This window comes from Coturnix japonica, chromosome 4 (genome assembly GCF_001577835.2).
Source record: "Coturnix japonica isolate 7356 chromosome 4, Coturnix japonica 2.1, whole genome shotgun sequence".
NCBI lineage: Eukaryota > Metazoa > Chordata > Aves > Galliformes > Phasianidae > Coturnix > Coturnix japonica.
In genome coordinates, this window is record NC_029519.1 from 49,243,596 (window position 1) to 49,261,452 (window position 17,857).

Sequence of the window (17,857 nt, forward strand, 5' to 3'; positions counted from 1 at the left end):
ATAGGAAGAATTTTAAACCTATTCTGCAATTCAGTTCCCTGGAGCACAATAAAACAAAGAGATCACATCTAACACATCAGAATTTCTCCTTACTCCCAAAGAGGGGGGCGGAGGGGTGGAAATTAACACGGCTTCAAAAAGTTTTTTAGGTGAATAAGTTGTAAAGGAATATATAAATGCACGAATCAAACTTCAAAGGTAAGACTGATATTCTTACCAGGCCTCTCAAAATCACAATTGGATTGTTAAAGTTTCATACCTGATCAGTACTTTGGAGAACAGTGGTATATTTCAGTGACATACACTCACCTATTATTTTCACTAAAAACTAATGCATAAAAAAGCATACTTTAGAAGTCTCTTCAAGAACTTCAAGAAATAGGAGAATATTTACACTAGATACTGTAATTTTCATCAGCAGAAATCAAGAAGAAAAAGAAAACTCAGAATTTGGAGGTGGAGAGAAAATTTGTTTTTACAATTAAGGTTTCAATCAGGCTCAGAACAACATGGTACTTCTAGTTCATAAAATTCCTTGAGGGGAAAAAGAAGTTTGTTAACACAAATACCATAGGCACGCATATGATAAAAACATTAAGTTTTCATAAGAACCTTGCCATTTTGTTTTGAATTTTAATTTAAACACCTCTAACACTTTCTGCTACAAATTCCTCAGGTACACGTACAGAATCTTTTTTATTGCAATACTTACATCATCCCAGGTCCAGCACTTCTCATTTGCAGTAATGCCAGTCTCCCTATAGTATTCTTCCAGTGGTGGCTCCAGGAGAATTACATCAAATTTGGATTTCAGCTCCCTAATATCAAAAGCTTCCAAGTCTGCTTGCAAGTACCTATTTAAACAAATGTTGACAAACTGCTCAAAGAAGTTATAACAACGCTCAGAAAATTAATACACAGCATTTCTGTGTAGCAAGGTAAGGGGGAAGGAAGGGGTCTCTTATTTAGTACATAAAGCTTAAATGCACTAAAGCCAAGGAAGATATGAAACACATTCTTGCTTAACCTACACTGGATGCTGCTGCATTAAGCTTTTTTTAAAATAGCCCCCTTTCTCAATAAATAATTAAGGACTCTCCTTTAGCAAGCAAGAAAGCCCAGACAGATTGCACAGCAATATCTGGTACAGAATCACTGAACATTCTGTACAACCATGGACTACATAGGAGAAAACATTAACATCTAAGAAGCCAGCACTCAGTGACAGTGCAACAGACTTCCACGTTACTTCACGTCACAAATACGGCGTATTTTTAGAATGGTCATGTACTTTGTGTTATGTTCACAAGATTCTGAATACTGGAAATGTGATTACTTTTCACTTAACAGAAATGTATTCCTCTACCCATAGCAAAAGCACAGCTCCCTAACCTCATGTTTTCTAATCAATCCCACTGTTGCCTGGCATCCACACGTACCCACCAGTCACTGTCATATCGCTCTTTTCCCCGGTACCTTTAGACTTACAAAATGTGATTAGCAGCCTACCAGCCCTCTTCCTTCCAAAAAGATATCCAGATGACACTGTTATTTCATGACTTTATTTGGAGCTACTTGATCATTCATTATTCCCTTTTGCATTTTAAGGTTAAGAATGCAAAAAAGAAAAAAAAAGAAAGAAAAAAAAAACCACCCCAAAACAAAACAACACCCATAAACATAAAAACAGCAAATTCTGTTCTGTAGTTTGTGTATCAGCCATTCAGATGATTTCTTTGAGGTTTTTCACGGGACTTACTGATACTGCATTTCTGGGTGCTGATTAGTATATTAAAAGCATCAAGTTCAGACTCCTGGGAGTTATATGCTGCATGTTTACACCGAGTCTAACATTCAGCAAAAACTGAGAGGTAATTTGTCCTATTAGTTCTGAATTACCTCCTGTCAACCTAAACTTTTTTCATCTGAAACTATATGGTAATGCCTGACTGAAGGATACTAAGATGATAGCTGAATACCAGACAAAAATGCTTAAAAGAACAACTAAGGTTATATTGAGGACAATTACTTTTAAAGGTTGTATTGTTACTGCAAACTACATGACAAAGAGATTTATGATCACATGGTAAATATCTCTTCATTCCCAATAAACGAATGCTGCCCAACTAGCTGGCAGCTCAGTCTTAAAAAAAAAACAAACACAAAGCTTCAGATACTACAATTACATACTAGAAAGTCTCTTCTACATACTACATTAAACATCTAGATTAGAATAATGAAAACAAGCTGATTTTAGTCTTCTGAAGTTTCCACTGATTAATTTGTATATACAAACAGAAGTAGAAAATGTAAATTATGAACAGGTACTAAAGATAGAGATTTGCAAAGCAGACAGCTAACTTCAAACCAGTCTGGAGAAGAAAGGGTGTATTCCACACGAACACTTACATGGGAGGAGTGTTAGATTTAGATATCAGCTCATCCTTCAATCTGATGAGCTCTCTAAGTTTTGGATATTCTTCAAACCTATCTGCTAAGCCTAAGAAGAAGAAAACATGAAGTTAACACGTTAATACTTAGCCTCCTTTTATTTCTATTAGAACAAACCAAACCCTTCAAGCAGTTTTCTGTGCAGTACTTTACAAAAGCCTCCTGCCTTTGCCCAGTTAATTAAGATTAATGTTGCCGGATGATATTGAATTCAGTGTCAATGTTCTAACCTTCTCTGGAGCGATCATGAGTTCAAAACACCTTCTATCAGAAGAAAGCAATCTCTCATTTAAGCCACTAAAGGAAGAATGATGAAAGTTATTTTCTCATTCTTTCCATCCAAAAGTTTATGTTAAGATACAATTAACACTCACGATTCTATGATTTCCTACCAGCCTTGATCTTTGAAGACTATTTCTACAGTGGCAGCTGGATTGTACCTGGTTCCCTCAGGCAACTCTTACACACAAAGATTTGGTAATTCCTCTAAGTCATAGCGACTTGATCCTATGTGTATTTATTTATTGGATTCCTATACTTATTATTGTGAACAACAGCCTCAGCATAAGATGAAAATGTAAATATCCCAGTCCCCAAGACACATCAGTTCAACTTTCTAATAAATCTCTATGATCATTCCTAATAAATCTCTATGATCATTCCTATTTACTACTTCGAATGGATAGAGAAAAACAATAAGTTTCCTCCTCGTTTACTTCAAACCTCTGAACTCCCATATCTCACATCACACTGGTAAATGAAAAGTTCCAAGTATGTAACATTGTCACCTTGTTACTTGTACATAAGAAAACAAACTATTTCCATCATTTTTCTCAAATATCAAACATCTTAAGAAACACATCCAATATCCAATGCTGTACAGCTTCCAGCCCATGGAAATCAAATGCTCCTGACCAGTGGAAATGGAAGCTGGTCACCATCAGCTAAGCAACAGATAAAAAGTCAAAGTAAATAACATAGGCTGATGTATATTATTCTCTACCCACTTACTTCCAAAAACAGCACGTAACTATTTCAAGCATGTAACAGTTGCCTGGATTCTTTTTAAATAAAGACATAACTGAGTCAAAAGAGCCAGTTTAATATTATACGTGCAGATGCAGCAGATGTATTTTATGAAGCATTCACGATGTACAGAGAAACTAACACTGTCTCAACAAGCAAAGAAAACCTCTTTGGGCTGGCACCTATCAACACGCCATTCTTGCCCCAAAAATCACAAGTATGGTAAAATATGGGCTGGATGTTTCAGACAACTGCAGACAGAGGGGTGTCCTATTTTGTTCAAAGTTCATCAAGGGCCAGATGGATGTAAACTTAATAAATGACATCCTCTAGGCTCAGTAGTACATTGGGCCTTCTAATGAGCTGTCAGAAATTACATACCTTAGTAAGTAAATATTGCCCACATTGCTTAATGCATTAAATAATTCAGTACAATCTGTACTCTACATGCTACATGAATTCTTGGAGGTAGCACAGCTCAGGAATGGCTGAACTACAGGAGATATTTCAATTTCCAAAAGTTTAAAAGTCTGCTCATTAAACTTGTCTGCTTTATGAAATAACAAGAGCTTCCTTTTGAAAAACTTTTCCTGGTTAAATACTTCCAAAGAAAATCCAAGATAGCCCTTGGTAATGCTTATTTCCTAGGTTATGATAACAAAGTCATTTGTACAAATTTGTGCATAGAGAGACAAAACTATGATATACCTACATTATCTGGAAACTGTAAGAAATAAAATTGAGAAGAGAAAGAAGTGACAGAGAATGAGATATCATAGCATCAGTCAATAACTATCACATACCAACATCTCTGATGAAGTTCTGGGGTCTATGTCCTGTATCTACAAAATGCTGGCAGTAATCATTGTGTGGATTTAAGCTCTGAGTACCCTAAAGAACAGAAGGAGTTCAGTGAGCCATAAGGAGAGATAATTGAACACATGCTGCAATGTGTTAGTCTGTAAAACAAGAAAAGAGCTGATTTTTTTTTCAGCATACATTTACTAGCTAAACTAGTCAACACTATCATTCTGCTTTTCATCTCCAATTAGACTCAGCATTGCTACTGCTCATTGTTACAGCTGTGTGTTTCACAAGGAAACTTTCGTACCTGTGAACTTCAGTAAACTCATTCATTCAGCCTTTAAGGCTCTGTTTCAAATACAATCAATTGCATGAATAATTTGACACAACAATATACCTTTATCTATTCTTCTAACTGCAAAACTGCTCACCTTAAGGAAGGTACTGGAATCTTTGTAGATCTCTTCTTCATAGGGTAGATTCTCTTCATCTTGCTGCAGCTCTACCTCATCCTGGGAAGTAAAACAGATTTCATAGGTGTGTGAGATCCTTCTGTTTCCGTTCTCACTATGAATCTGCTTCTTAATGAAAGTCCCCTGCAACAGTGCATCACGGACAGTTCCAAACAGGTTTCAGATGGGGCAGAGGGGGAGATGACCTACTGCAAAAAGGGTCTGCCTCTCATCACTGAGAACAAAGTTCTTCACTAGTAGAACACTTCAACACTTATATCCATTGAACACCTCTTTTGCTTCAACCTTAGTAGCTGAAACCATCTTCTCTATATAAATCTGTTACTATATACACTTTGAAGAAATGTCAGTACAAGCTGGTATTTCATTTGGACTGTTCTTAAAAGTAACTTAAAACTTCCAACTTCATAGTCTCAAAATGAACAAGAAAGAGGAATTTTATCCCAGATTTTTTCCTAGTTAGTGTGCCACCGATTGACCATCAGATTTCTGGAGTTCAGACCTGTCATGCTGACGTACTCCAAACTTCCAATGTAGAATTCACCCAGAGATCAGAAATAAAAATATGACTCACTCTACGTTACTTTCTATTTTGCTGTTCATCCTGAAAGAGCCCATTATGTATAAACAAAACCGAAGACTCACTGAATAACACAATCTACCATATTGAGTAGATACTCTCATATACTGCTGACTACAACAGAAATTTTAATCAGTTAATATTGTGTTTCATATGAGGAGCAAAGCCGTCTTGAGGCTGAAACATAAAGAGATTTTTTTAAGACACTTTCCCCATCATCATATATTTTAAAGCTGAAAGATACAGAGAAGGCTGTTACTATCTCTGCATTTACCCTATGACGTATAAGAACAAAAAATAGTTCTCCCTATTTTGATCCCTTCAGTTGTTGAAATTATGAAATAAACTCCTTGTTCTTTTCAAACTGGAGCTTCAAACCGACTTCATTTCAGCAGGCATTTCAGAAGTGGTGAGATTTTTTGTCTCGCTTCCACATCCCAACAGTTATTCTCGTATATAACTTAGATCAACAGTCTTACATTTTTCTTCTTTAGCCAGACTGAAAAAATAAAATATGAACAAATACTACTAGAAGCAGCAGCGGTGTTTACAAAGAAAATGGTGAACAGGAGACACGTACCAGCATGAGTTATTCAGGAAAATAAGTAGAAAGCTCAAGTTTTACTAAAAACTGATTGTGTAATCATAAATTTACACCTGTTTTCTCCGTTCCATTTTCCTCCAATTCTTAGCCTTCTGATGGTGAGCACTTGCTAAATACCCACTTCTGAGCCATCCCAGTCCTCCTTATGCCCTCATAATAAACTTGAAAAAATCTTGCAGCCACAAACGAAAAAGCCTACAACATCAGCTTTCAAAGGGTAAAGTACACAATAAAAGCAGATACCAAATGAAATTAACTATTCAAGATAAGACATTCTTGTACTCCATTAACAAATCTGCTTTCTGAAACAAATCTTTCTGCAAATCTAAACCAGAAGTATTTTTGTATTTAGTAAAAAGTTAAAACTCTGGTACTCTTTGTCACAGGATACTGTTGACACCAGACATTCATTTATACAGGCCCAAGCAAAACTGATTAAATTCATACTTTTGGGAAGGGAAAGACAAGAGCATCACAACTCTCAGATGCCTACACAAAGCCTAAGCCCATCCAGTTCCAATTCTCTCTCCTGGGTGTCTGCCTCCTCCAGATCAGACTGCCCAGGGCCTCATCCAGCCTGGCCTTGAATGGCTCCAAGAATGGGGCATCCACCCCCAGCTTCTTCAGGCAGCTGTGCCAGTGCCTCACCACCTGGCCACCACAGATATAAACTGAGGATATGATAAAACTCAGATGCAGAGGATTTTCCTAAGAGCAGGAACTATCCAGCAAAGAATCCACCTTCTAATGTAACAGCTCCGTATCAATGCACTTCATGACATTCTTGTGACAAATACAATATTGGCATTTTAAAAGGTTTAAAAAAAAAATCTGAGGCAGTCTAGCAACTAATAGGGAAACAAAGACACAATACTTGAGATACAACAGGTCTGATGTAGAAATTAAACTCTGTGTGTGTGTGTATACATATAATATATTTTCAAATAATCAAGAGAGACAAGACACAATGAAATGTTTTAGTCATAGGACCATAGAATTGCTCAGATTGGAAAAGACCTTAAAGATCATTGAGTCCAACCCTAACCTAACCAAACTGCCCTAACCAAGAAAAACATCCAATCTGTATTTTCACTATGTTGCTCTCTATTCTCCTATCAGTCTAATGTTTATAAAGAACCACCAATATAACACCTACTTTATAGAACAACAAACCAGCTGTAAGGGAACTGTTAGGTCAGGGTTTGAACTGGTGATTGAGCACCTGGTGAAGGGGTGTGGCTGGCCCAGGGAGCACAGGCACATTGTTTGCATCTGTACTCCTCACCTGATCAGAACAGGTGGACCCAGGGTACCTGGGCTCATATAAGGGTCAGCCACTGATCCTAGGCTGCTTCCTGAGAAGCAGTGCTGTATAGTTGAGTAAGTTCCATTCTTCTTTCCATATATGACTATTAGCCTACCTGTGAATACTTTGGTACTGCCAAGAGTCTGTCAGAAGCGATTTTGCTTCTTCACAAGCAGAACACCAACCAAACAACAAAAAAACCACCCAAGAATGCTTCTTTGCATTAAAAGTTCCTAAATGGCTGAACAGATTAACAGCTGCTCTCAGACTTTCCACAAATAATGAAAAAGTCAATATCACATCTCTGATTTCCCTGAAAACCACATCAGTGTAAGGTATTTGGAATACTAGGAAGTGACCCCTTGAAATATCCAACTACATATACAAGTATTTAAAGGATTCATGTTCACACCCTGTGTCTTCATGCCAAATTGCAGTAAATGACAATATTCTACCTTCACAGCAACCTGCCTTCACCAGCAACTACAACGAGACACTCAGACTCCAGCTAGAGCAGGTAAAGCTTGAGGGTATCATCATTTTCACCACATCTATGGCCTGGGCACAGAAAGATCAAACTGCTACAGAAGGATTCACTGACAGCATAGCACAGAGCCCACAGCACTGCAAATCAGGGCTTTAGAGACATGTCAGTCGCCTCACAGCAAAAATATTTCTCTCTAATTTTCTTTAAAAAATAGAATCATAGAACCACAAGGTTGGAAAGGACCTACAAGATCATCTAGTCCAATTGTAAAAATAAAAATGATAAAAACAATGACTATGTAATAAATATGTAATATTTTCTGAAACAGTGATAGTCAAGTTCATTGTAACTTTCTAAGGCATGTTAAATTCAATCCAGTAAGGCTCGATAGCATAAGGATCTAGATTTTTAAACCAGTTCATATAACAAGACTAAATTTAAACATGTTATAAGCACTATTGAAAAGGTTACATAAACACACAGAGGATTTTCCTAAGTTCTTATGTCCTTGCCAAAATGGACTTAACAAGGACCACAGAAACAGCTGATGTCTCCATTATAGATTTTTAACGTATGGGTTTCAAGTTCACTAAATCTAATCATCCGTTGGACTGAAGTTGATGTGTGATAGTATCATTTTTCAAGTCCAACAATACAGAAAGCGCCTGATCACTCGTGACGGCAGCCCAGACAGGGTAAGTCTTCTGCATGCGAATAATAGGATTCACGTGCTTTGACAGAGTGACTTACCCACATACGTATATTTTGCCAAAAGAAAAAGCTGTTGTTTAGTGCTACATAGCACTGCCAGCACGTCACTGCAGGTGGGCCTTCTTCTAACCAGCAATTGTGAGGCGATACTTGGAGTACTCTGCCTGGCTCTTCACACACATCACAAGAGAGACACAACTTCACTGCATGTGCTCTGAAAACCCTTTTCAGACTGTTACTTACATAGTTTGCTAGAGGACACACAGACCAGCACATAGTGCCCCAGTGGCACAGTGGTAGGAATGCCGCGTTGCAACACCGGAGGGCCTGGGTTCGAATCCCCCCTGTGGCGCAAGTGGTAGAAGTGCCGCTCTGCTACACAGAGGCTCGAATCCCGGGGTTGGACTCGATGACCTCTAAGGTCCCTTCCAACCCGCACAAGACTGATACTGTGATAGCACATTAAAAATAAATGTTTCTCCACTTACAGACTAACAAAAAATAAAAAGTCTCTTCATACATTTACTTCAGGTTTTATTATGATAGCCCTACAGAAATCTTTGTATATGTGAAGACAAGCATAATGCAACCAAGCCCATGCATTCAAAAAACTTCTATTTTTAGGTGTGCAAGGGAACAGTAGACATTATTTCATAAACAAACAGACCTTGACTCATTCTACATAAAGACACACACTACAATAAGATACAAAGCAAATTAGAAAGATAACTACCATAATCACTCTTCTCTTTAAAGAGTCTTCCTTTCTGCATCATTCATGTTAACTAAACCTTTACATTAGATTAAAAAAGAGAAAGCTATGGGAGATTACCGGAAAAATGAAAGGCGTGAAAGCTTGATAACCACTCATTCTTCATGATCATGGGGTTAGGTTGGTTGTTTTTTCAAGCTGCACTTTTCCTAGTACTCTGGATACTTAAAGCATACCCCAAACCAAGCCTCCTATCACCCCTTTCTTGGGATCCTGTATGTCTTTTGTTCATTGAAGACATCATTTTGCACTTAACAGAGAGGCTGGAAGATCCCCCCCAAACTTCCCCGTATCTCATCCAATGGCCTGTACCATTTGTTAAATGCAAACTTTTCTTCCAACACCAATTTTGCTTCCATTTTTTGCGTATGTGCCTGGCTAAACAAACATTTTACCACTTCTTCCAACACAGACAAACAGCAATAACATACACAGCCATTCCCTGGGGTCACTTGAACATTCTTTCTCCAAGGAGCAGTACTAAATTAAGCCTCCAAACACTGTGTCCTGTTGAACTTACAGTTCAATGCACCTAAGCCATGTCTGAAGAGAATTGTGTTGGTCCTCTCAGATCACTGCAGTGGAAGACATCAAAAAGATGTCAGTGAGGGACACATAAAACCATACAATGTTTTGGGTTGAAAGGGCACCCTGAAAGATCATCCTGTCCAACACCCCTAACATAGGCAGCGTTACCTTCCACAAGAGCAGGCACGTCCAACCCAAGGGCAGCATGCAGCCCAGATAAGCCCACCCTGCGGCCCAACCCCTGCCCTGTGCCATAATGACAGCGGCTCTGCACCCTGCCTACAGTAACAGCACAACACTGATCAGCACTGTCTGGGCTGAAACCAGGGCACAGGGAGGACGCAGAGTAGCGTTAACTCAAGTTATGGCAAATGGCAGCCCTAAGAACAGAGAAAAAATAAGCAAACATGCTTTCAGATTTAATAAAGGAATTTGAGAATAGGTTTTGGGATTGATGAAAAAATAATCAATTTTTTAAATGTATTTTCAAATCAATTTTCAGTTGACATAAATACATTACCCTCAAATTTTCAAATGAAATGTATCAAGCTGAAATTAGATATTCAACTTAAAAATCAGATCATGCCTCTTTTCCAGACTTCTATAAGACCTATTTTATCAGAGAAAAATAGCCCTCACTTCACAACCACATCTTATTCACGTCATTGCTTTTTGGCAGCATGTGCATTAGTGAACAACTATTTTCAAGGATGTTGCACAGGAAAAGTTATATTTCAAAGACGGCTGATAAATACCTTGAGAACTCACTAAAAATGGCAACCACATCGAATGAACCAGACTCAAACATTAGTTTCACAAAACCAAGGTCAAATATCCCACTAGCTTCACGTTTTAATTATATATATATATATATATATATACACACACACACACACACACACACATATATATATATGTATAGCTGCCCAGGCAAGCCAAAAGGTTAGACACCCATGTACCAGACCAAGCAGCCCAAAGCCCCATCCAGCCTGCCCTTGTGCAATTTCAGGGATTAAGCATCCCCAGCTTCCCTGTGATGCCTTTTCCAGTCTCACCTACACTCTTTTGTTTAAAACTGCTGCCCTTATTCAGTCACTACAGACCCTGGTAAAAAGCCTTTTTCCACTTTCTTATCAGACTCTCTTCATACTGAAAGGAAGCAATAAGGTCTCCCTAGAGGCCCTCTCTTCTCCAGGCTCAACAACAATATTTTTCTCAACCCTTACTCATGAGAGGTATTGCAGCCTCTTGGTCATTTTTGTTGTGCTCCCCTCAGGTCCTGTCCTAATAGGACCGTGTTTTTCATTTGTACTGGCAGCACAGAACTGGATGCAACACTCCAAGTAGGATCTCACATGACAATATAGAGGGAGGAATCACCTCCCTCAACCCACTGACCACGCTTCTTTTGTGCGTCTTTCTGAGCTGCAAGCACACATTGTTAGCTCATAACCAATGCTTTATCCAACAAGTATCCCTAAGTCTTTTTCAACAGGGCTGCTCTCAATCAACCCACCACCCAGACTGCATCAATATTTGGATTGCCCTGATACAGGTACAGGACGTTTCACTTGGCAGCAATGAACTTCCAAAGGTTCCCTTGGGCCTACTCCTCAAGCCAGTCAAGGTCCCACTGGATGGCAACCTGTTTCTCCGGCAAATCAACTGTACCAATCCATTTGGTGTCACCCATGGACTTGCTGAAGGCACACTCAATTCTTTAACTGCGCCAACTATGAAAGTATTAGGTACTACTGCTAACAGCACAGGCCCTTGAGGGACACCACTGGGTTCCACCTGGACACTGAACTCCTGACTCATTCTCTGGACACAGCCATGCAACCATTTTCTTTTGTTTTAATCTCTGACAGCCCAGCCATCAAACCCTCTAATTCAGCTGCGACAATGTCATGGAGAACTGAATCACAGGCCTTACAGTCCAAGTAGATGACATCAGCAGCTGCTCTCTTGTCTACTGAAACAGTCACTATACAGTGGATGGCCATAAAAATGTCCAGGCATGATTTGCCCTTGGTGCAGCCATACCGACTACCCTAATCACTTCCCTGTCCTGGCATAACTTCCAGGAGGATCCACCTCATGATGTTTCTCCTTTCTACTCTTTTTAAAAACAGGAGTGATGTTTCCCTTTCTCCAATTGTTAGGAACTTCACCTGTTGCCATTACTCTTCAAACATGAAGGGGTGTAGCTTATGACTATTTCAGCCCTCAAGAATAATTTTAAGGAATATACACACATCCTGTTTATTTTTACATGTGCACATACACACAATTTACATGTCTCTCAAGAAGCCACAAGAAAAAAAAGAAAGAAAAAAAGTTATTTCTTTTTACCTTATATTCTTCAATCTCTTCTTCATCAGCTTCTCCCTCATCTGGATACTTGCGTTTTGCATTTGGTGCAGAAGTATCGTAAGAAGCCCTATAAACATACAAAAAAATTGTCATAGCTAACAGTTTCTATTCCTCCAAAGAACATTTCAAGAATCTCCAGTGACTTTCCTTGACTTCATGCTTCTACTAGTTGGAAATGATTCTGAAACTTCTTATATGAGAAGTCTGTTCTCACTCAGGATACCTCAGATAAGCACAACTAATGACTCCTAAAACAGTGATCCTTGTTCTACTATAAGAAGTACAGCTTATTTTACCTGAAGCAGCACCTACCCCAAAGCACAACTCTACCCCAAAGTACACCTACTCACACAAGCAAATCACTGTTACAGGTGAGAATCAATAAGCACTTGGTACTCTGGCTCAGTTTTCAACTAAACACTTCTACCATTCTGTAAGATCCTTTCAACTGCAGTTGTTCTAGGCAAATCACAAAGGACAATGCAGACAGCACACCATAACACCTCCGTTTTGTTCCACAGTTACCTTTCAACATCTGAAGCAAAGGTGAATTTTGTTTTCAGAACTGATGTTAAAAGCCAATGCTTAAAACCCTACGTTTTATTCAGATCTGAGTAATAACTGAAGCACTGTCTTTCACCACACCGTTTTTATGTAAGTTTTACTTGGCCTTTTGGAAAGTTGTCTCCTCATATTTCCTTGTACTCCTCGTATTTCTGACAGAAACGTTGTGCTGACACATACCTACAGGTTTCTCTTGTTTCAGCAATTTCCCGCTGGTCATCTTTACTGTTCAACACAGCACCAATACTGTCTGCGTTCTCAGCTCCTAGCTGAAGAAAAGACGAACCAAATTCAAGACAAAGTTACCACTGATTAGGAAAGGAAAACAATAAAATAAAATAAAATAGAAAATAAAGCAGCAAAGCCAGTAATACAGAACATCGATCGGACGGCAGCGGCTCTACAGCACGGCCGAGCAACCCGACAGGCCTCCGTGCCCCCTGCCCGCCCCACACCGTTAACGGAGCTGCCGCCCTCGGCGCAGTCAGGCGCCCACTCCCCAGAGGGAAAGGGCGGGCCCTGCAGGCTCAAGCTTCCCCAGCCAGGCCCGTGCCGACCCAACCCGGCCCCATTACAGCTCTCGGCTGCTGCCCGCCGCTACCTGCTGAGCCAGGAGCTGCCGGCGGAGCTTCTGCCGCTCCCGGATCTCCTGCAGGCGGCTGTTCATCTCCACGCCGCCGCCGCTCGTCACCCGCTTCGCCCGGCGTCCGCCTGCGCGTCACTTCCGCCCCCTGTTCCGATGGAGGCGCCTGGCGGCTGCGTGTAGTGCAGGGCTGGCCGCCATGTTGGCGTGTTTCATGGCACCCACAGCTGCCCCGCTGCCGTCAGTCGAGCCGTCACTCGATCCTGCCCGCGGCTGCTCGGAAGTGCCGCCCCGCCGCCTCCTCGATATCCTGGGGGCAGCGAGCGGCATCGCTTTGATTGCTCGGAGCGGCGTGGGAGAAAGGCTTTCCTGGTCCGTCAGTTGAGATGGCCGTGAGCCGCGTTATCTGCCGCCTTACGCATCCGGCGATGCACGTGTGGTAAAAGCAAAGCTCTTCACAGATAGGAACTCCTGCGCGAGTCCTCTGCCATGCATACACATTTCAACAATAATAATAATTAAAAGATGTACTGCCGACATGGGTTTGTTTTCATAGATACAGACGTTAAAAGTCATTTTTCATTTGACCATTGCAAAATAAGCTCCATCTCTCCAGGCAAACAGCTGTACCTCAGGGAGATCGTTCCAGCGAGGTCTTTTTTTCTCCAAGGTATAATGCAGGAAGAAACAGTATTTCAACATTCACAATTCTTGGTGATACAGCATCACAGCAAAAGGATGGAGCTTTCGATCATTAAAAAAAAAAAACAAATATCAAGAGGTGATTTGTTATGTCCTTAGAGTACATTACTAGTTATACTGTCCTGTCTCTGGAAATGTTATGGAAAAAGAAATGCTACCTCATACTGCTGCATGCTTCTTTCATGCTGTTGGCTGTAATGAATACAGCAGAAGCCCCTGCACAGTAACCGAATCACTTCCTCCTGGATGTGACACCATGTAGTTTGTGTGAGCCTGCACTCTGTTTTTAGAACTGGTTGCTAAGACAAGCTAATCTTTACAAACCAAATGGCTATGAAGGATACTGTGCTATATGCATGTGCTGTTTCAAAATAAAAACGCTGTACTTTTGCTTCTTGCCTTTTCTCTGTGTGTATGCTTCTTGTTTTGACCTCTGAGCACAGTCTGCAGTCTGTGGTCATTATTTGTCCTGTTAAGTATCAGGCCAAGTTTTGTTTGTCAGCAGAAGAGCTGTATGCACGCATATACCGTATCACAGTCCAATCTATAGGTTATGAACCTTACCATGGAATCATAAAAAAAATCAAATAATCTATTCCATGCTCATATCCTGATGTCAGCCTGACATTGTGTAAAAGCAATGAATATCCAGTTCTGGAAATGCATCGGTCTCCACAAGCAAACCATGCCAGATTTTCATGATAGATTTTTTATTATTTTTGGCTAGTCTACAGTCTAAATATTTGTTGCTGGGATTTATAGCCACTACTTTGAATGGACAGCAGAATTACTGCACTTCATAGGAAGTGCATGTAGATGTTTATTTGTTTCTCCTCTGCAATGGTCCTTACTGTCTGGGAAGACTGCCATTGCATTTCTTCCCATCCTACTGTTCTGTGGATGGAGACTGCTGAAGTTTTTACCTCCTGGAATCTCATCTAATCAAGTAAAGTCTTTCTCAAATAGCTATTTCCAAAACCAGGCATTCAGCTGCAGATGAAGCCTTTCCAAAGCGATGTCAGATACAAATATGGTGTAGCATGAGCTGTAGGCTGCAGACCCATTCAGGAATCTCAGCGCAGCTTTGCTCATTTTTGCAACAAATGATTTGGTTGAACTGCATTCAGCACTGATTGAACTCTGACCCATTCCCCAGATTTTTTTTCATCCAGGTTTATGAAGTCAATTGTTTTCTCATCCTGTTGTTGTTTAACAGGTTATTCTTGACCATATTATCTTTCACATCACTGAACTGCATTCTATCATTTTAACTATTTCTACTTTTGAAACAATTTTGAGTTCTAAATCTGTTTTCCTCCATACTTGTATCTGCTTCCAGCTTCAAATGGGTGTCTCCTAAAGTAATAAGCAGACTTTCAATTCCACTTTGTTTAACCATTTATGATAGTGTAAATTATTTATAAAACACAATCAAATAAAAGTCAAATTTCACACCTACTTGGAAATTCTGATATGCTGATATCTAATCAAATCTAGTCTCTTCCATTTAGCAAAAGTTGCTAGCTTATTTTGCATCAGTACAAATGACTGTGAAAGTCATAGAGGCCAAAGCTGCTTAGTTTATCACTGTTCTCTCACCTCAGTAATTCTTCACATCACAAATCTCAAAATAAATCATGCCCAATCAGATGCTCAATAAATTACTACATTAAGAGCACAAAATAAACCAAACAGATGAAATAAAAGAGAACATTATTGCTGAAATGAGACAATCTAGATCAAGTTTCATTGCCATTTGTCCCAGTATTGTGCATGTCCCTTGTAATGGGCATGAAGCCTTGATGTTGCATGTTGCTCACAGCATGAAAACTGGTGCTGCTGGACCAATTAATCATACCCTTGCATTATACTGCAATCAGATGGATGTTGTACTGCTTCTAGATAATAGAATCACAGAAAGGTTTGAATCATAGAATCACAGAAACACAAGGTTGGAAAGGACCTACAAGATCATCTAGTTCAACCATCCTCCCATTATTGGATTTGTTGGAAGGGACTTACAAGATCATATGTATTTTACTCCTTTTCATTTCAACACTGCTCCAAAACTAGCCCTTAGTGAGTGTGGCAGGAGCAAACATCCACTAAGAACTTCAAAGATGTTATTTGACCTAATATTGAGCAAAATTTGGTCCACTCATGGCCAGTATAAATCTAATTACATGACATCTGCTGGCTTTATTATAATTCAAAGCATTAAAGAAGTGTGAATTTGTTTTGCTTTGGATAACAAAGAAACATCTCCATCTGTGCCAGTGTGCGCTGACTTACAGAATTAACTCTATCAGCACTGAAATAAATGACAAAATATTATGTATCATTTTTCTGCGTTGCCTTTGCTTCTCACAGAAGATTCTAAAATTGTACTCAAAATTTTTATCTTATAGACAGAAATTGTATCCTACTGTTCTTACAATCAAACAGGTTTATTTTAAAGTACAGTACTTGTACATATTTTATGTGAACATACCACTCTTATTTTAACTCGGAGATAACAGAATCATAGAATCTTCAAGGTTGGAAAACACCTCCAAGATCATCTAGTCCAACCATCCCCCTCCCACTGATATTGCCTCGCTAAATCACATCTACACATACCGAAAAAACAAAGTGCAAACATGAACTACTCTTGAACGAAATGATCCATTTCCTATGGATCCAAACAGAAGTTTCTTATTTGGTTCCTAGTGGCAAAATGAAGATTCCGTTGAAGCTAATAGCAAAACTCTGAGTCCTGTTTCCAAAAGAGGACAATAATAATAATACTAAAAACCATGAGATTTTGAGTTTTTATGGTTTCCACTTTCTGGAGTAATGAAAGCTATCTAAGTACAAATGTCTGCAACAGGTCTGCACAATGCCAGTATTGTTCTAGTTTTTTTTCTGCTAAATACATGAACCATATGGACCAGATTAAATCTGTATAAATATATAGGAGGGAAATGATAGAAAAATGAACATCTTACTTTACACTTCAGTTTGTTGGCCAAATGTCCTCACAATCAGGCTTATGCTGATCGGAAGTGTTGGCTGCTTTTCTATGTCTACAACATTTAGATATCCAAACTCTACATTATGCTAAATATCACTTCATGGACAAAACTATTCCTGCTCCAATAACTATTTATCTTTTCCACCCCTTTTTATCCTTGTTTCACACATTTTAATAAGCTAGTTATATTTTTGTTGTGTATCAGAGATAATTTATTAAAAGAATATGCATACATAATTGTAAGAATACTGCTGCCGCTCACTTTACCCTCTCATTCCCAGCAAAAGAATCTTATGTTAGTGAAGATAACTCAAATACTCGATGTATTATTGGATGCATCTAAGTGTAGCTTTGTTATTACTGCATCCCTCTGAAACTCTGGAGAATAAGTTTTATTTACACATTGGATGGGCATTGCTGTTCAATTTCTTGCAGGGAGGACACTGAGAAATCCTTGCAGGATATGTCAGAAATGCCTCATTCCATTGCTGCCTTGCACTTTTGTTTTTCCAGCTGAACATGAAGATAACGTACCTGGAACTTTTCTCATGGAAAGTGTAGAGTACAACTCAGTACCCAGAGGAGCTCTTCCTCACACAGACATGATTATCAATGTTAAATAGGTGACTAAGCATCATCTTATCTATCTCACACCTTGCGATAAGAGAACTGCAGGAAGATTTTCAACAACACTTTTCTCACTTCTGCAAACAGTTGTAGAAAGGACAAATGATGATATAGATGTACTTAAGTTTGTCTTTCAGTACTTAATTGGATGCAGATTTGGCTTTGGAACATACTTTACTAATTTTCCTAAATTATTTCCCCTTGCTGATACTAAAATATTCTTAGCAATGAATTGTATTGTCCATACAAA

At 39.3% G+C, this 17,857-nt stretch overlaps 1 protein-coding gene across 1 annotated transcript in view; it reads right to left on the reverse strand.

The window, feature by feature from the left end:
* Positions 1-17,857, reverse strand: part of METTL14 (methyltransferase like 14) — a 40,830-nt gene that overhangs the window by 8,673 nt on the left and 14,300 nt on the right. Inside the window, exons 2-8 of the mRNA XM_015861863.2 lie at positions 13,284-13,749; positions 12,863-12,951; positions 12,098-12,185; positions 4,713-4,793; positions 4,281-4,368; positions 2,410-2,500; positions 713-854 (exon numbers count right to left, since the gene is read on the reverse strand). Coding sequence (XP_015717349.1) covers positions 713-854; positions 2,410-2,500; positions 4,281-4,368; positions 4,713-4,793; positions 12,098-12,185; positions 12,863-12,951; positions 13,284-13,349 — 645 coding nt within the window. The 5' untranslated portion in view covers positions 13,350-13,749. The remainder of the gene's footprint in view (positions 1-712; positions 855-2,409; positions 2,501-4,280; positions 4,369-4,712; positions 4,794-12,097; positions 12,186-12,862; positions 12,952-13,283; positions 13,750-17,857) is intronic.